Consider the following 20,778-nt stretch of genomic DNA (forward strand, 5'->3'; position numbering starts at 1 on the left):
TCTTCTCTCTGAAGTTTAAAGTAAACTCATTCACTTGTATTCTATGTCTCCCTCTTTCTTCCTCTCTCTCTTTTTTCCCCTCTCATGAAGTAGTTGGCTTGGGAATATGAATCCTAGTGAGAGAAAGAAAGACCTAGAATACCATCACTATTGACCTTGAGTTAATGTTCTCTGCTTGTTCAGCATTTATGAACACATATTCCTTGGAATTCACAAAATGAATTGGATAGCCTTTTCATGGTGTCATTGCAGTTACATGGAAGACTTAGGCTTTGGTTTTGCTAAAGATGGAGTACTAGGCAATCACTAGTTTTTCTGTTCAGCCATTTAAGCTTAAATTGCTTTCTTTGCTTTTTGCTTCCTTGGTTGTATCAGTGTAGGATTGAGATATACCTGGCTTCTTTGGACATAGCACTATCTAAAGCACACAAATATCCAGCTTCCAACTCTATAGTTAAGCCTTGACTTTCATCTCTTTATCAACAAAATTTTTCCGATCATACTAACCAATCCCTGTTCCCAAACCATATGGTCAATGTTTTAAAATTATCAGTGCCTATCCACTTAGGATTAGAATCTTCCAGGGTAAACATTTAGAATTTTTGTTCTTAAAAAAGTACAGTAGTGAAGTGATTCTCACATGTAACTAAAATTTGGAATGACTTAGGAATACTCTCAACATTTATGAAGGAAATATCCTGAAAGTCTAAAGAAATACCTAGATTAATTTTTTCCCATAAATCCATGTATTATGCATTTATTTAGTCATTAAGCAACTATTACTTAAGGCCAGCCAAGCACTATGCTAGGTAAGATAAATTCATTAGGGAGCAAGACTAACTTAGCCCCCACTTCAAACAACAAATTTTCTCTAATGTATATCTTGATCTTTGAGCCTGTCACACCTTATATGACAATTTCTGTTAAAATTGGTTTTTTTTTTCAATGTTCCAGAAATTCTTCATACTATTTAACTCAAAGTTCTCATTCTCAAATTCTATTTTAGCCAGTTGAATGAATTGGGCTCTACTGTCTAGCTGTTCTCATTTCTCTTTAGATGGTAATGCCATACAAACATGGGCATCAAGATCTAATAGCTCCTAAGGAAGTACAAGAGAGCAGCTTTACTGAGGAAGAGTGGAGCTAATTCTGAGTAAGAGAACATAGGATTACTGTTGTAACTCCCTAGTTCACACATTTCATGTCTCCAGGTTGGTTTATACTTATATTTAATGAATCACAAGTATCACCCATAAGTAATTTCAGAAATAATTACCATAAAGGTAGTAGTAGTCATAAAGGAAGCTTTGTTATAACTGAAATTCTCTTTTGTGATCACAGAAAACTTTCTGGGAGGTCTAGGGCTTCTCCAGATATTTCCGTATTACCTCATTTGTGCCAAATAATGGCTACATATCAGAAGAGAATATAAAAAGTTACATAATACAGAAGTGTAATTTGTTTTTCCAAGCCTTTCCGAATTCCTTCCTTTGAACTTTTTGCCTTCTCACCGATACTTTTTAAGAGAGAAGCATTAGCATGAATCATCCTGACCTCCTTTTCTTCTGTCTCAGGGAGCATCTCATCTTCCCATGGATAATGGCTTCACCTGTGCTTTCTTTCGTCTCCTGTCTCTGCCTGAATCTTTCCCTGTCTACGATCCTTCTATTTCTTTATCTCTCATCTATCCCTCTACACCGTTTCCTTCACCTCAGACTTCTAAAAATAATATTCAAATTTCATAAATTCTTTAAAAAAACCTTCTTCCCTGCGCTTTACATTATTATATTCCCTTCAAACAATAACTCTGCTCATTCCTTCCCTTTCAAACTGCTTGAAATAACAGACAGCTCTTTCGAAGGAGGTTCACATTCCTACCTTTTGAACTTTTCCCTTCTGTTCACTTCTTTTTGTTTTGTAATTTCATGTTCAAAAGTATCCTTTATTTACTTTGACTAGTGGTTTTTATTAAAACCACTAGCCAAACCCAGTCCTATGCTAAGCTTCTCACAGATTTTCAACATGACTAAATCACCCACTTCTCTTAGCACTCTTCACCTTGCCCTCTGGAACTCATTTTTGCTTGGTTCCCCTCTCTGACGGCTTCTTTGTAGTATCCATTAGGTTTTTTCTTTCCTTTGCCTATTAAGTTTGGATATGTTCTAGGGTTCCATGAATTAAATTCTTGGTGGTGATAGCTGAAGTGGTAGAAGTTGGCGGAATTATCAAGGGAGGATGTGTGCATGTAATAGAGCGAAAGGGAAGGCTTGGAGGAAGCCCACATTAAGGAGAAAAATAGTGGAAGTAGGAAAGACCATGCGTGGAGGAGAGAGCAACCACGCAGGATGAAATCCAACCAAAATGGCATGACAGGAGCAATTTGAAATAAGGACAAGTCACTGTGTGAAATGTCTCAACCTCCTCCCCCACTCCAGCCCCAAAGAAGTCAAGTAAAATAAGAACTTTGGAAATTAAGTGGTCTGTGAGTGAAAATCTATTGTAAGGATTTTAAAAGTGAATAGCTTTTAAGAACACGGAATTTTTAAAAAGGTGGCTAATCTTCAAGGAAATAAGACTTTGAAAGACAAAGTTTATATATATATAAATGTGTGTGCACATTTAAGATTCTTTTAATTACATTTTACAGGACTTGTTTTCAGAACCCTGACAGGAGAATGTAAGACTATATTGCCCCAAATCTACAACCAAAGAAATGGCGGCAGCTCTCATCAAGTTTGCACACACACAATTATATCCCTAAATCAGTTTCCAAGGACTAGTCTTTCTTTATTAGTTGAGTTTAAGAAAGTATGCGTCTTGCAGTGTATTAGTCAGTGCTGGACAATAGGGATCTATAATAAACAGTGAGTACAGAGAAAGAAACCACTTGAAGAATAATAACAAAATGATTGAGTAGGCGAAATAATGTAAGGGTCCAAGTTTTTCCATCACATTACTCATGAAACAGGCAGGTGCCTGCTCCTTCCTTCAAGGGAAAGAATCATGATGGGCTACACCCTTCTTTCAGAAAAGATAAATCATTTTGAGGGTAATACCAAGAAGGTGGCAGCCATGGCTCTAAGTTTTTGTTCATTAGCCAAAGAATTTGATTCAAAATATTTAAGAAACTATAAGTTATTTAAATACAAAACTATATATAAAATATATAGATGTCCAAGAAAAGATTATGGTTGAATAGAAAGAATCTTAGAACAAGGGATCAAAAGCCAGAATTTCTACATTCCGCTAGCGATGATGGACAAGTCAGTTGGCTTCTGAGTCAAGTTTTCTTTAACTGAAAAACGAAGAAACATATATCCATCTCAGAAGGTAAAATGACACAGAATCTTGAAAATGCTAGACATATATAACACAATATTATGACAGATTGAGCTTGCCATAGCTGGATGACTAAAAAAGCCTTGGAAATCACAGATAGATCTTTTGTAATAAAGTGGCCCTATTAATTGAGACATATGAGCAAGGAATTTTATTTGATTTTCAAGGTGCTTATGTTAGGTAGGCAAACCAAAAAGTATTAATATATAGTATCATCTTAGAAAATATTTTATAAATGTATTTGTGAAGAAGCAAATCTACACAGTGCAGGTATTATATATATGGATGTTTTGACTCTCCATCTAAACTTAGCTGAGCTTAAATACATTTAAAAGACTAATTTCATGTTTAGTTAGATATATATCAGTGAAATTTATTGCATTCCTGCATTTAAAAGTTGTTTGCCTTCTTCTGTATGCTATAGTATATTTATTGCATTTTATTCTATTTGCCCTAAAGAGGAAAATGAATACCTAGTGAATCATGTAGACTTAGACATGTTCACCGAAGGACTACAAATCAGCAAATTATAGGAAGATTAAATTAATTATGGGTGGAGTATGTTATTCCTCTTCTGCTATATATATATATATCTAGAATTATTTTCAATTGGTCTATTTTTTATTTTCTGTTTCAACTACATTTTTATTTACAAAGTGGCTTAAAAGTGGTAAATTTATGGAGAAAGTTATTAATAGATGTGGATTTGCCTTTAAAAACAATTTTAAGCAGATTATGGCATCAGGCTGCAAACTTAATTTTTTTCCCCAAGTTTTAAATCTGCAAACTTAATTTTCAATTTTCTAAAACCCCTTTGCACTTCGAATGTTTTAATTAGATAAATTCTCAACATTTAGAATGATAAAACTAAAATTAAAATGTATACAGACCATGTGGAGCCAGAAAGACCAGCAACATAGGTAGCACAATCCAAAATTCCCGATTCATACAGCGCCTTCATCACGCCGGAAAATCCCACCATGGCTCGGAAACCTCCACCCGAACCCAGTATGGCCACCACAGGCACCTGAAACGACGCGACACGGAGATCGTACATAAAATGCATCGCCCTTTAATCTCAATTTTTATATCATCTATCTATCCACATTTTGTCATAAAGAAGCGCAAGTTCACTCCTACTTTAGTAATGTCTAATTTTTTTAACGAAGAAAATCATTTTTCATAAAGGAAAATCAAGAATCAATGTCTATTAAAAGCAGATATTATTAAAATGAACAGCTTACTCTATTTTATAACAATAATAATAACAATAATGTTCTACTTTTGTTCAACCTTTTGCAATTTTTGAATTGTTTTCAGGGGCATTGTTTTATTTGTTTCTTTCACATACCCTATAAGGAGAGCAAAGGGGAGCACTTGCTCCTTTTGCAGATGGAAGTTCTAAATGATGATGTTACTTATATAAGATTTGTTAACTGGTAGTTTGTAGTTGGTTACTGATCTGACGCTAGCAGTAAGTAAAATAGAGGAAGGAGTGGTAGGGTTTCTAGCTTTGCTCGTAAACAGATGATGCTTTCATTATCAAGAACAAGGGTCCCAAAGTGCAAAGCCAGGCTCAGGAAGAAACAGGGAACTCAATTCTAGAAATGCTGAACACACAACATCAATGTGTGTACATCCCTGAGTGTCCACTTAGCAACATAATGTGTATATGTTAATGGAATGACTATTTTACAACTCGAAGGACCAAAAAGATTATTTAACTCTTAAACATGGAAAGAGAAACCTGTAGAGGTTAAGTCTTATTAAAGTTAGGGCAGCAAAGAGTAGGACACCTAAGACTAAATTCCTAATCCAGAGCTCTTCTCTAATGCCAAGTGGCCTCAAATCAAAAGACACTAGGCATCAAACTAGATGCAAACTGGAGACCTCATAATGAAAACACACTCTACCAGTGCCAAGGAGGAATTTAAATGGCTTTGAACCTGTGTATGTATGGATGAACATCGTGCTCTCAAACAGAGATTTTAAAGTTGTAAATCAAGTAAAATATATAAGTTCTTAAAAGCTTGTCTGGAGGAGGAAATAAAGCTAAGATAGGAAAGGAAATTGGTACATAAAGTGGGTGAATGGAGCACAAAATAGTATTAGTTGCAACAGTTGTAAAGAAGCCAGATAAGAAGTTAGAACAAAGAGGAGGGATTTGAATTAGGCCTTGAAAAGAGATTAAGTTTATAGGCAACATAACAATAATAATAGCAAACATTTATCACTTCTGTGTGCTCAGCACTGACATAAGAAACCAGTCTTATTATTGTAAAAGGAGTATACTAGGGAGTTTGGAAAAATAGTATTATGAAGGGTTTTAAAGGAAAAATTTCAAGGTTGATATGGTAGGAGAAGGTAGATTGTTTATATTCAAAAATCATTTGGGGGCATATGAGTCTGTCAGTTTTGTTAATTGTAACATTGTATTGTGAAAAATAACAAACTCAATACAAATCAGGTAGTTTAGAATAGAGTAAAAATGTTTTTAGCAATAGATCATACTGTTCATTTCAACATAGAGCAAACAGCTTGTATAGTTATTCAGAGGGAGATTTAATAAGAGAAGTTAGAAAAATGAACAAAAAACCTTCATTAATCCTGAGAAAACAACTCCCCAGATGTCCTTCTTCATGTGTACGTTGTTCAGAATCTTCTGGAAACAGCCTCCTAATTAAATTGGAATTCATGTGCTATGTAACCCATTGCTCCCATTATTGCTTTAAAGTAATTCTTAAAAAAGGTTTCCAGGTAAGACTTTTAATTCAGATACTTGGGTTGCTATCAGGTAAAAGAAAATGCCAGATATTTGTACATAAAAACTGAATGATCAAATAAATGTGCAGATTATCATTACCTTCATTTATTAAGTGTGAATTAATCTGTGTGTATGCATCATATGTGTATCATTTAATTTTCACACCTCTATTAGATATATATTATTATTACCCACTTTTTAAAGTAATTGAGACACAACAAAGATAATGTTTCCAATGTCACTATGCTAGAAAGTGGTGTTTGGATTCAAAATTGAATCGGTCAGATAAACAAAGCTCTTATTTCACTATGCTCCACTTTGTCTCTGAAAACAAATATCCGCCGCTTTCCTGCAACTGTGCTCTGTACCGTGAGGCAAAGAGAATCCTCTGTGGGCTCAGTTTACTTATACATAAAAATATTAGAGAGAACTATTGATCTAGAAGCTTCTTGCAACTGGCAACATTCTAGATTCTATAACTCATACAGAAATATAAATTATGAAACTACAAAATTATAACTGCTTATGAACTATTAAAAAAAGAAAGAGAAATTAGACTTATCAAGAATATACTAAGTGCCTCACACTCTCAGGTACATTGCACATAATTTATATCATTTACCCTTTCCAACTCTCAAAAGAAAGTAATTTTTATGTCCATTTCTCAGATGAGGAGTTAAGCACAGGTACTACCTCGCCTATGGACAGATAACTAACAACTAGTACAACCAGGGTTTGACCTGAGGTGTGACTGGCACCAAAGCTTGTGGCTTTTTCTTCTTTGTCATTGCTCAGAAAGAAAGGAGTAACCTTTATTAAGAGAACCCATTGGATACTTAGTCAAACTATATTTCAGATTCAACTAGCACTTCATATAGTATCAACACGATTTTATGCAATGAACGAAGACTAGTTTGGATGTCTTAGTAGCTTTGGTCATTCTGAAATAATGTTTGACGAAATAGCTGGGGAGTTATAAGCTGCAGCTGTTAGACCTGGCTCTAATTATAAAAGAATCAAACAAGTGTTTTTGAGAAGGTTTTAGGTTATATTTAGACTTAATGTCACTAGTATTTGGGTATAAATGATGCCAATAAATAGTTCTCATACTTGTCTCATATGATTGCAGGAAATGAGTTTTCATTTATCGAAAACCCTGTGGCTTTGATTTAGTTATCATAGGCTTACAGATATTCATTTCCTCCTCGCGAAAGAAAATCCAGAAGTGCTCAAGGATTTTTTACTTTTTCATAGATCTTAAGATCTGGTAATTCTATATAGACATTCGTCTCACTGTCCCCCTGACCCCTGAATTAGTCAGGGCTCTTCAAAGACACCGAAGCAATAGGACGTATGTGCATGTGTGCGTATCTAGGCACAGAAAGAGATTTATTACCATGAGTTGGTTCACACCATTATAGAGACTGGCAAGTCTAGATGCATAATGTGGGCCAGCAAGCTCCAGACCCAGGACAGCCAATGGTGAAGAAGAAATCTAAAGAAGTCTGAGGGTAGATTAATACCCACCTGCCCAGGGAGGCTAGTCTTTTGTTCTCTTCCAGCCTTGAGCTGATGGGAGGAAGCCCACTCACATTATGGAAGGCAATCTGCGTACTCAAGTAAGCAACACCACCTGCAGAAAATCTAGCACTTGTCCCCATATGCCTTCCCTTTCACTGCTCCCGGCACGTGGTTTTTTTCTGCCTCTCCCCAGTAATGCTTCCCTAACAGCTCTGTATTCCTCAGCAGTCAAGCGCCCCTAGGGCCCTCATAATACACCACCCCGCTGAGTGTAGTCTGGGCCTCTTGGATATCTGTTTTCTAGACCAGTTTCCAGCTCTGCTTTGTCCATTGGCTGTTTACCTCTGAGTCCTGAAACCTGACTGTTGGATGCCCACACCCGCTCAGTTCATCTTCCTGCACTCCACTATGGGAGTCCTCCCCCGTCTGCCCGTCAAAGTTTACAATCCCAAAGGGGATTAAGAATTGACAGTACAGAGTGCCATTGTCAGAATGAAGGTAGAAATAAGAGGACACATCTTCTAGATGAAGGAATCAGCATAAACAAATGAATAATCATTCTTATTAACAACTCAAGGTTGGTTTCCATTACCTCCTGCAGAAACTGTTTTGCTCAGCCTCCCTGGCCTGACTAGATGTTCTCTCTTCTCTCTAGTCTTGACAATATGACAAACTCAAGTACAGTGTAGCACTCAGAGAATGAATTATTTAAGGTCCATGTTGTACTTCTATTTTCATCCAAAGGTATCTATTTGTTTAAACTGAAATACAGTCCTTCTACTCTTTCTTAAAAAGAAGCATTTTTCTCTTTTATACTCTGGTGAAAGGCAAGATATTTTCCTTTTCTCATTTCCCCACTAATCTAATTCCAAACTTCAGTCCCCCAACCAACTTTGCTCTGCTATAGTCAGTTTTTAGGGGACATAGATACTGCACCATGACATTTCACTTCACATAGGGGAAGTGTAGTCTGGAAACTTCATCTGACCAAAAAGAACTTTAGAACAGGAAAATATAAAACAGTGGCCCCGGAACAATCAAAATATGTCAAAAATCCCCATACACAAAGTCTTACTTATCTTGTTCAGGAACGATCTCAGTGCTTTACTCATGGAAAAATTACACTAATTAGAGACACTTCTGACAACAAGCTTGGTCATCAGATTTGAAATCTAAGCAACAAAGTTGAAGGGAAAAAAGGCAGTACGAAGAAATTACTTCAAGTGGACACATAGATCATGGAAAAGTAGTGATTGATTGCAAAGGAAGCAGACATGAGCATACCCTAATCAGTTCCATCTGAGCAAGGAATTATACATTTCAGAAAAACTTTCATCCAAATAATTAAAATCAGTAATTTTCTTAAAAATAAATCTTAGACCTTAAGAAAATAAACTCTTGGGCTGTTAGAAACCTCAACTATTTGACTAGTTCATCATCCAGGCAGGAAAACTAAGGCCTTATTAAATTCAACAATTATTGCCCCAGGGTGCTATGCTACAGAAGAGTAGCACCCAATAATATGCATGACGCAAACTGTTTTATTGAGAAACTACTATGTATCCCCTACATATTTTGCTGGATGCTTCGCAAGTGTTAGTACCCATCCTCTTACCCCAATAAGAGACATTATCTCCATTTACAAGTGAAGCACAGAGTAAAACAATGTACCCAAATTCATTCAACATTTTAAGTCAACATTAAGGCTCTAAACTGGATGCTGCCTGTTTATTAAAAACTATGAAGAAGAAAGTCCCTTTCTTTGCACAAACTGCCACAAGAGCCCACTCTTCCACACCTTAAGGAGGCCAACTGGCCTGTACTGAGCAGAAAGTCATGATGTTGGCAGGGAACAAGGGAAGTGTGAGCTTAAGAAACCCAAGGATTAGCAAAAACTAGAAAAATGTTACTTTTTCTATGGGAATGGGTGGTACCGATATATCCAAATGAATTATTTCTGCCAAGAGAAAAAAATTAGACAAAAATAGCAAAAACAAAAGTTGCAATTCTAGAAATGACTTCCAAACACATGAATTTGATATTTTTGAGGGCTATTCCAGAGAAAAAAAGCATAATTACCTCATTCCCCATCTGTTGCAGAAAAGTTAATATGCTGTCATTTGTACAAATATTAAGCCAAGTTTTCTTTTCCCAGGAAGACTTACCACTCCTTTCCACAAAAGGAGAGTGACTAGGGGTGGCAGCAGCAACTTACTTTTTGAAAAGAAGAACCTGAAAGCAAATGCCAACTGGACATCTGTGCCAATATGTCCCACATACATTTCTAATTCAACAGTGTAAACCACAATCTCATCGAACTCTCTCCTTAACCTGTGTCTTCTCCCAAACAACCTAATACTGGTATTCCTCTGTGTTAAGACCCTGATTCTCTCTCTAGCCAATTCGTACCATGGATGCAATGCCAAACCACCGCCCAAATCTGTGTCCTCACTCATACAATGAAATATTTAAGGAGGATCTAGCATACTATGTAAATCTGTAGATCTACCATCTAGCTATGCCAGATGCTTGGAACCTAGAAATGCATAACACACACACTGTCCTCATCCTCATAACACTTACATTCTAATGGGAAAAAAACAGTCATTAAACAAATATTTGTACAAGTATTTTTAAAGTACAATCATGGTAGATGTTGAGAAGATACTGTACATAGATGTTCCATAAAAGAATATGACTGAGAGATCTAGCATAGACTTGGGGGGAGGAAGGGAGAAGATGAGGGAGATGACGAGGAAGAGTCTCAGAATAAAGGATCTATGTGCTGATTAAAGAATGGGAGGTTAGTTAGTCACCTGACAAAGGGGTGGGGTGGAAAGAAGAATGGTACAGGGAAAGCATATCACAGCAGGAAGGAACGATGCACAGAAGAGCTGCAATTGGGGAAAAGTTGTGTAGAGACATGGAACTAAGAGGCACTTACTGGGACGAGTGTATGAATTTGGGATCAATCGGCAACAATGAAGCTGGAGAGATGCTGTGGGCCTGAGATCGTAAGAGCAGCAGAAGGATTTTAAGCTTGGAATTGATATAATCAGATGTGTGTTTTGAAAAGATCACTCTGAATTCATTGTGAGCAGAAAATGGGAAGAGTGAGGACAGGCACAAGTAGAACTATTAAAAAAAGACAAGATTGTGTGTGTTCAGATTTTGACATGCTGAGTCTGAGATGTTGGGATGTATACAAGTGAAGAAATCAAGTAAAGGTATAGATATTCAGGTCTGAAACTCAAAAGGGAGGTTCTAAGTTGTTGATATACGTGTGAAAGTCCTCAGCACTTAGGTGTTGCGTGACATCATGAGTGGGAGATAAATTTCTTAAGAGTATAAAATAAGGAGAAAGAGGGCCTAGAGCTGGGTCTTGAGAAACTAGTAGATTTAAAGACTGCTCAGAAGAAGATCCGGTAAAGAAAACGGAAGCAGCATGATGGAAACCAGGAGAAGACAGAAAGTGAAGGGTAGACAATGTTTCAAAAAGTAAGGAAACATTGTCATTTGCAGTTGCAAGGTTGGATAAGACAGGGCAAGAACAAGATCCTTTGCATTTATTAATGCATATGACTAGCATAGCAGCTACAATAGAATAATAAAGGCAGAAGCCTCAGGAAAGTAAGGACATAGAATGAGCTTGCATAGAAAATTCTGGAGAAGTTTGTGAAGGTAAGGAGAGAAATAGAGCAGAATGGAGAATGGAATGTAGAATTTAGGGAGATTTTTCTGTTCCTTTTTCTTTCTTTTTCTAATGGAGTTTAGAGCATGTTTATATTTTTATGGGAAATATCCACACGGAAGTAGAGGCGGACACAGGTGGAGAGTGCCTGAGAAGAAATGAACAACAGAGATACTGGGCCTGCTAAGAAGACCTGTGATCTATATCTGATGGGGATTTTTATTCAACAGAAAAGGGAATATTTTCCCCACTGAACTAGGAGGGAAGCTGTGAAGGATCAGCATTGGTTATGCAGTACGTCAATCCTACTGCAAGAAATGAAGGATCTGTTATCTCATAACTTTTCACTTCTGAGTCAGAGGCAAATCTATCAGTAAGGGAGTGGGAGCAGGGGGAGATCAGCTGTTAAGAACTAAGAAAATAATTCTTGCGAATAACTAGAAGGAAACTAGACAGAGAAACCCTGAGGTTGCAAAGGCAGAGTCTCCCAAATGAGCATGGTGACCGAGAATGAACAGAGGTATCAATTTCCTCCCTTTTCTTCTAGCCAAGCTCACACTTCAAGACTTGGCCAACAGTCATCCACTCTAAGAGAACTTCCCATAATCTCCCCTGCAGAGAAAGAGAGTGAGTCACCCTCCTGCAAGCAGTTTCCATCCCTCCATTCACACCTCTTTGTTGAGGACTTAACAAGTCATTGGTTTAAAATATCTTCCTCCCAAACTAGGCTTTAAACTCACTACAGAAAGTCACTGTTCAGTGTTAACCATCTCAGCTTTATTCTTCTCCAGTAGCTCACACGGTGTCTCATTAAATGACAAATGATGGGAACGAAAAGAACTCAAAATATCATTTCTCTGCTTCAAGGGTAAAACAGTACCAAATAAGGATGAGGACAAAAAGAAAAAAGTAGAATTGCTGTTGAAAAGTTTACTATTTGTATTCAAAGAAAACACACACACACAATAAGAAAAATCTTCAGAAAAGCTAAAAATGTCTGAGTAATATGTAGAGAAGGAAGATTCTTCAAAGACTAATTAATCTGACATGATAAACAACCTCAAGTTCTACCAGCAATCTGTTGTGGTGACAGGCAACATGCAGGATGGAAGTCTCTCTCTCTCTCTCTCTCTCTCTCTCTAAAATGTTTTTAATAGAAACTTAAATGGAGGTTTCACTTCTCCCCTTGGTTTCTTTTTAGCAAAAATTCCCCATAAGCAGCATCTTATCTTGCAGTCTGTTCCTGTAACAACAAAGGCTACTCTAGCATCAGCAGGTTGGGTTTTCACCCCCATGCCCACCTAAAATCACATTTGGCAATCTGCAGTCACATGGAGGACCAGGGTGCTCATTTGGCTTCCTTACTCAGAATTTATGTCTCATTTCCAATTACATTCTGTCCTTAATTTGCAACAATCTTGAATCCCTGATGTGTGTGTGAATCTATGAGAGTGTGCACATATGCGTTTCCTTATGTATTTAATCCAAATATTATTTTATGAAAATAAGTTATGCTCACTTAAAATATTCAATTAACAGAAAAGCGCAAAGAAAATAAGTAAAAACTTACCTAATAGGGCACTAACAAGAAACTTCACCATTTTATCATTTGATGAGCATCACTGTAACAATTTATCTTTGTAGATTTCAGAAAGAAAGAGACAGAAGTAGACAGGTAGATTAGATGATGGATGGATGGATAGATGGATGGATGAAGGAAAAAAATGAATGGATAGACAGCCAAAAAGTAGATTATAAAATGTTATTGAATAATAAATGATGTTATATTTTACTAGAATTTAAAAGAAGAAAAAAGATAAAGTACAATTGAAGGATTATATTTTCAATTTTTGTTTACAATATATTTTTATTTTAATGTCTTTATATTTAGGATTAGGAAAAACTTTAAAATGGGGAAGACATTGTTTTTAACCATTTGGTCAATTTTGGATAGTATCTTTTAACTCTCTGCTATGAAATATGAAGAATTTAGTACATTTCCTTTTATCTCCACTGTTGTATTTACCTATACTTGTTAATTACATTATCATTAAAATGATTTATAGTATTTCTTCTTGTTCCATAATGATTTTCATGGTTTAATATTTGTCTATACTAAAAATTAATTAATTAGTATTCATCCTTTTACATCTCAGACTAAATTTTTCATATTAATAAAATAAACATCTTATTGGCACATAAGTATTCCTATTTTACACTTGATCTTAGCCAAAAGGCCGAGAAGCGATCCTATTTTAAAAACTATATCAAAAAATACCTAAATTGTGGCACATACAAATGGTGGAATATTATCCAGCACTAAAACAAAATGAACTATCAAGCTAGGAAAAGACGTGAAGGAATCTTAATTCATATTACTAAGTGAAAGACAACAATCTGAAAAGGCTACATACTGTATCATTCCAACCATATGACATTCTGGAAAAGACAAAGCTATGGAGTCAGTAAAAAAATCAGTGGTTGCCAGGGGTTAGGGAGGAGAGATGATTAGGTTGAGCACAGAGGATTTTTAGGGCAGTGAAACTACTCTGTATGATACTATTATGGTGAATACATGTCATTATACATCTGTCCAAATCCATAGAATGTACAACACCAAGAGTAAGCCCTAATGTAAACTGTGGCCTTAGGGTGACAATGATGTGTCAACGTAGGCTCATCCTTGTAACAAAAGCACCACTCTGGTATGGGATGCTGATAGTCAAAGATTGTGATGGTTAATTTTATTTGCCAATGTGACTAGGTTAAAGGATACCCAGAAAGCTAGTAAAACATTATTTCTGGGAGTGTGTATGAGGGTGTTTTCCAAAGAGATTAGCACTTGAATCAGTACACTGAATAAAGAAGATTCACCCTCACCAATACGGGTGGGCATCATTCAATCCTTTGAGGGCCTGAGTGGAACAAAAACATGGAAGAAGGGCAAATTCTCTCTCTCTCCTGGAGCCGGGGCATCCATTGGACATTGGCTCTCAGACCCTCAAACTCTGAGATTTCTGTCGGCACCCACCCCCTTCCAACGGCCCCAAGTTCTCAAGCCTTTGGTCTCAGAGTGGGAGTTATACCTTCTCCCCGAGCTCTTCTTATGCCTTTGCCTTGGACTAAATTGTGTCATCAGCTTTCCTGGTTCTTCAGCTTGCAGTTGGCGTATCATGGGATTTCTCCACCTCCATACTCATGAGTCAACTCCCATAATAAATCTCCTCATATACACCATATATATATATATATCCTTTTGGTTCTGTTTCTCTAGAGAACTCTGACTAATACTGGGAGGTTGTGTGGAGGCAGGAGGTATATGGGAACTCTTTGTGCTTTCTGCCAAATTTTGCTACGAACCTAACACTGCTCTAAACTATAAAGCAAAAACAAATATAAAAAACTATATCTGATAAATATTACCAAATATAGTCAGCATTTGGGATGACCTTCCTCAAAGATTTGTCATTTATTCACTGCTTACCTCACCTTAAACAGCTAAAGGAATAATGCTCAAACTCAATACTGCCTTATTTGGGTAAAATCTTTAGAGAAAGTGATCCAGCAAAATTATTTTTAATTTATACTAATACTGAACAAACGGCAGACTCACATCACGTGTAGAATGCAATCCTTCACTATTCTTCGGACCCAAGAATTTCTTCATGTTCTCCTTTATGTTTTGTTTTCTATGTTGTCTGAAAACTTTCTCCTGATCACACAGGGCCATGCTAAACCGTAGGTCTGGGCATGAGCTGTAACACAAAACAGAGAAAGCCATGAGCCAGCATTCCCAGGGTGTTGTTTGACACCCATCCAGCTCCCTCAGGTCCTCAGCAGCTGCACTGACACATGCTGACTCCTCACCTCAAGCCATCTCCCAGGAAGGGACCTAAAGCAAGTGTATACTGTGACAGCTATCTTAAAGCAGCAGGTGACAAGGCATGTTTTCAGAGAAAAAGGAGTATGTCATATTTTAGATAAACAAACAGCCCCTGATACATTGTATAGTATGACAATAATAACTTTGGGAAGTGCTTCACTGTAGAACCCCGTTTATATTTATTTGGCAAAGTCGCCCTCAGACTTACTTGACCAAGAATTTCTCCCTTGTCGCTCCACCCTCGTAACACTTACTAACACTGCAAAGAGTCTGTGTTCTGAGGAACATACGTGCAGAAGTGGTCTTAATAAACTGCCTTGTCTAATGGATGCCCCACTCTGACAAAGTCTAATGGATGCCCCACTCTGACAAAGTCTAATGGATGTCCCACTCTGACAAAGAAAACAACTTCTAATAGCAGAAGTTGACATAACCACAAATGAGATACAACTAGAGGATTTTGGAACCCTTAAATTATATATACACTTCCTTTGTATATATAATAATGGCAGGAGCAATTTCTCAGAAACCTACACTATGTCAGAAACCACTTAGGTGTGTACCAATGCAACAACAATGGGAGTAAACATTACACATTATTACACAATATATCACTATATATTGCAGCTCTACAAATCAGAAATCTGAAGCTCTAGGAGGATAGGATCACATAGTAAATATGTGATGTACTTTCACCATGCAATAATGCCTCACAAATAAGACAGGTCCTAACACTGAATTCTAAATACCAACTACTAAATTTAAAAGTACTTAAAAAATCTAGCAACCTATATTGGGATGTGTATAAATTCAAAATGTAGAAGCCAATGTATCACTAATAAAATATTGTCTCTTTACAATTCCTAAAAAACTCTATCCCCTAAGAGTGAATTAGTTTAAGAGTCATTTCTGTTAGTTCAGTACATTTCTTCCTCAGAATAAGAGAAGACACTGCAGAACCTCTGAGCTATGTCACTATAGTAATGTTTGATCATTACAAATAATATTTTAATTATTAATTCCCAAATCACAAATATAGGTAACTCACAAAAGAGGAAGTATAGTTAATTATTAAAATATAAAAATAAATATTTACAGGAGTTCAAAACCAGCCTGAGCAAGAGTGAGACCCCGTCTCTACTATAAATAGAAAGAAATTAATTGGCCAACTGATATATATATAAAAAATTAGCCGGGCATGGTGGCACATGCCTGTAGTCCCAGCTACTCGGGAGGCTGAGGCAGGAGGATCGCTTGAGCCCAGGAGTTTGAGGTTGCTGTGAGCTAGGCTGACGCCACGGCACTCACTCTAGCCTGGTCAACAAAGCGAAACTCTGTCTCAAAAAAAATAAATAAATAAATAAATAAATAAATAAATAAATATTTAATTTCACTGGCAAATTTAAATGAGTTATTAATTAATGTTCTAAAAAATATTTTAAATATTTTACAGTACTAAAAGAGATGAAATCACAGTTATTCTTATACATTCATTTTGGTAATATAAGTTTGCGAAACACATTTGAAAAGTAATAAAGTGATAAGCATCAAAAATAATTAAAATATACATTCCCTATGACCTAGTAATTCTATTTCTGGATAGTTACTTTAGGGGAAGTAACCATAGATCTTTAAAATATTGTTTAGCATTATTTTCCAACAGTAAGGAAATGGTAATTAAATTATAGTGCATAAAATTATTGGGTTATGCAGTTATTAAATTTGATTATTTTGAAAATGATGTAACAAGGGGAGGAATAGAGTAAGAGAGTAAATTAGTAATTTTTAAGTCTAGTCTTGGCTACACCCTTTTTCTAGTGCTATTACTTATTATCATATATTAGGTTAGGTATCTTGTAGTCACTTTAAGAAATAAAAATCTCACTGTATTGCCTCTGTAAATTGTCCTCAACTTTATTTCTTTTCTAGTCCTCAAAGGAAACCACTGCCTTAAATTTTATCTTTATCATTCTAATGTGTTTCTTTCTAATTGTACAGTATACATGTATGTCCTTAAATAACATAGAGGGTCATTTTGCAGGTTTTTACTTTTGTCACAAATGCTATCAATGCACAGTATTTTTTTCCATTGAACATTTTGCTTTTGAGAATCATCTGTGCTTACATAAATAGAAATAATTTATTTTACTACTGTGGAATATTTCCATTATATGAATATCTCATAATTTATACAGGAACAATGAAGTTATTTCAATTTTTGTAAACTATTACAAACAGTACCATTATGACATGTGGTATACCTGTATGAAAGTTTCCTACAGCATGTACTCTTTAGAAAGAATATCTCATTTAATCACAATAGATATGCTTATATTCTTTTCCTGTTTTACCAATGAGTAAAAATGTAATTAGAAATCTTTCAACATTGACATAATTAGCACGCTGTAGATTTAAATCTAGGACTTCTTATTCTAGAACCCATATTCTTTGTAATATACTATGCTGTAATATGCTATGTTTTGAAAAGAATCATGATTTTAAAAAATCTATTAACATTAATGACCTAGATGTTTAGAAGGTATCAGTAAAAAAAATTCTGTAAGAAAATTTAAAAATAGTAATTTTATAAATATGGTAATATAATTATGGTTTATTTATTTCTTCTTTTTTGTATTATCTATAGCTTCCTAATTAATTCCTTTTATATATTATGCTATATTTAATGGAAGGCATTACATGGAAAATTTGTCTTTGAATACATTAAGTTTTTCTTTGAAGAAAACATTTCTATTTCTGGAGTTGACATAAATTAACATATAAAAGAAGAGTTTTTAATACTATAAAAATATGATCCTAATTATCTCAGTGAAGACTATTTCTCATTAAACAAATAGAATTACTTCCATAGTCAGTCAAATAAAAGTATTTCTAATCTCATGCTAAAATATACCACTTTTAAGCAAGGGCCAACTTAATGCAATATAATAACTTGTACCTGTGATATTTGGTGACATATATTAAGAGGTTGTGGAAATTTCTGCCAATCACTTATGAAGTCAAATCAACACACTCCAGAGATCAAAAGAAGAGCAAGAACTGCCTAAACCCAGTGCACCCATCTTCGTATATTTGGCAAATCACAAGATACGAAAATGTTAAATTAATTTGTTTGGTTTTTGTACAAAATATCTAGTAGTAACTTTAGTAACTTCAACATCAACAGGGAAGTGTGAAGAGATGGCAGCTGGGCTGGCTTTAGCTCAGCGGTTCCTTCGACAGTGTTCTAACAACCTCTTTGCAGAGGTGAGTAGTTCCACATAGGCAGGTGTTCTCCAACCCTTTTAACAAAAAAAATTTTAAAAGTAAAATAAAAATAAAGAGATGGCAGTGAGTCTGAGGGAGGCGGGATCTACCGAACTCACTGTTAGATCAGAGATCAGGTAGATCAAGGAGATCAAGGAGATCAAAAGATCACACCTGCCTCTCCTAAGTTACCATTTGAAAAAAAGTAAACGATTCCCCAACACACATTTTTGGAGGCCACTTCGAAAGAGCAACATGCTTTGTAGAACTTTATCATTTGTAGTCCTGCTCATCACTCTGAACAAAATCACTCTCAATTTTCAGTTTTTCCTCTACAAAAAAAATTCTTATAGTTTCCTGTTTATCTTCACTTTTATGTTGTTGGATATCTAACTGAATCAACAATGGAAAATAGGCTGAAATAACTGCATTCATTTCTATGGAAATTGATACAAGACTAGAGGAAGGGCCTTTTCATAAAGCACTTATTCTGACATCTATTATGTAACCACTAAGCTACTAGAAAATTAAGCAAAGAATATTAGGCTATAAGAATATTTTTTTAAATTTTGTAGCTATTAACAACAACTAAAGGAAAGTAAGTTTAATATACCTCTATATATTTAAAGCTGTCGGAATAATTTTATATATTTAAGGTATATTCTTTAACAATGAAAATAAATCAGTATATCACTCACAATATTTTTCAACAAACTAAATAAATGCACTTACCAAACTTCAAGAGACATTTCCAGAATCATTTCAGTGACCTAAAAAAGATATATTAATAAAGATATAGTAATTAGAGCAGGACATAAAATGGATATGTGTTTTATATAATGGAAATGAAGTTAAAATAAATTTTGAGAGCCAGATTATTTTTAACCTAAAAATAAAAGTTAACACTGCTCCACGAAGACTCTAAACTGCAGGTGCTTTTCAATAAATCACCTTTTTGCTAGTTTTACGATCTAAGTTACTCAATAAGTCATTTTAGCTAACAGAAGAATTGTCTCTGTCTGGTTGTTCTCCTTCCTCACTAAAATAAAGTAGTTCAGTTCCATAATTCCTATTTGCAGGACATCAAAACTGCCTAAGATACAAAAACTACTGGGGTGTTCTGTCTGTTATTCAGGAGATTCCTCTGGCCCCCAAATCAGAGGCTGTCATGGCCCAGAGGTTAAGCAAAGCCTGGGGGAAGTTCGTGTGTATGCATCTATGACAGGTGCAGGCCGCATTGGCTGGAAACAGAACAGCCACTCGCAGTAGACAGCAGGACCCAGGGCCCTGCCAACAGTAGTGAGCTCCAGAAACATCTACTAACGAGATTTGGGAGCTGCAGTTTTAATTTTTTCAACACTATTTGAACCAACCAAACCTATTAAAAGACTGTATATGCTGCCAATGAGACAATTTTGTTCTAAAGGAAAGGAGAGTGACTAATCTCCACAGAGCAAAATGGTATTAAGAAAGAGATGTCTTTCCAGAGATTATAAATCTGTTGTACAGTAAGACCTTCTCAATACTATCCCTGGCTTTAATTACAAATAATGCACCATTAGATTGTCATGAGAGCCAAATGAGAGAATTCTTTGAAAGCTGCCCTACAACTGTAAGATGTGCTATTATTTTTATTATATGGGTTACCATAAACACATAGATAGAACCAACTTGTTCAATAACTTCAAATACAAGACTAGGACATGTCTCTTGAAATATGAAGAGGATATTTTTAGAACCAACATAAAATGCTATACATTATTAGATTTATTATCTTTTGAGTTTCAGGGTATAGAGTAAAACAAACCAGAAGGAGCTTTCTGAAAGGTTAAAATAAGTTCAGAGATGATCCTCACTCAGTACTGAATTTTATGAGTAAGTAAAAGGTACTGATATCAACCCTACAAAAATCTGCCTCCCCCACTAAACTGCAAGCTCTGCCTTATACAGGTCTCTATCAAAAGTTCATTGCACAGTATTTGGCATACAACAATCGATAAATATTTGTCCAGTAGTGTCCGTGTGTGCAGGAGGAGCACATCAGGCAATTCTTTCTTGTCAAGAAACATCTCATTGCTCCTCAAGATAAATGCAGGGGAGGGTCTAACCCAGAAAGCAATCCCACTGTCTGGAATTCTATGAATCTCTATTCATCAATGCAGCATGTAAGTATGACTTTTAAAGTTAATAAAATAATTAAGAGTTCCAGGGCAGATGGCATAATACACGCTCACCTGAATAGTACGTAGTTAAACAATGGCAAGAGTGTGATCGGCTACAACACAATTAAGGCAACCGCTGTCTAGTCTGACAATG

The 20,778-nt window shown here is 35.7% G+C and overlaps 1 protein-coding gene across 1 annotated transcript in view; it reads right to left on the minus strand.

Moving 5' to 3' along the window:
- Nucleotides 1-20,778, minus strand: part of PLA2G4A (phospholipase A2 group IVA) — a 133,313-nt gene that overhangs the window by 42,732 nt on the left and 69,803 nt on the right. Inside the window, exons 6-8 of the mRNA XM_012736544.3 lie at nt 19,195-19,232; nt 14,929-15,070; nt 4,230-4,366 (exon numbers count right to left, since the gene is read on the minus strand). Coding sequence (XP_012591998.1) covers nt 4,230-4,366; nt 14,929-15,070; nt 19,195-19,232 — 317 coding nt within the window. The remainder of the gene's footprint in view (nt 1-4,229; nt 4,367-14,928; nt 15,071-19,194; nt 19,233-20,778) is intronic.

The sequence above is a fragment of the Microcebus murinus genome, chromosome 23, assembly GCF_040939455.1.
Source record: "Microcebus murinus isolate Inina chromosome 23, M.murinus_Inina_mat1.0, whole genome shotgun sequence".
Taxonomy (NCBI): Eukaryota; Metazoa; Chordata; class Mammalia; order Primates; family Cheirogaleidae; genus Microcebus; species Microcebus murinus.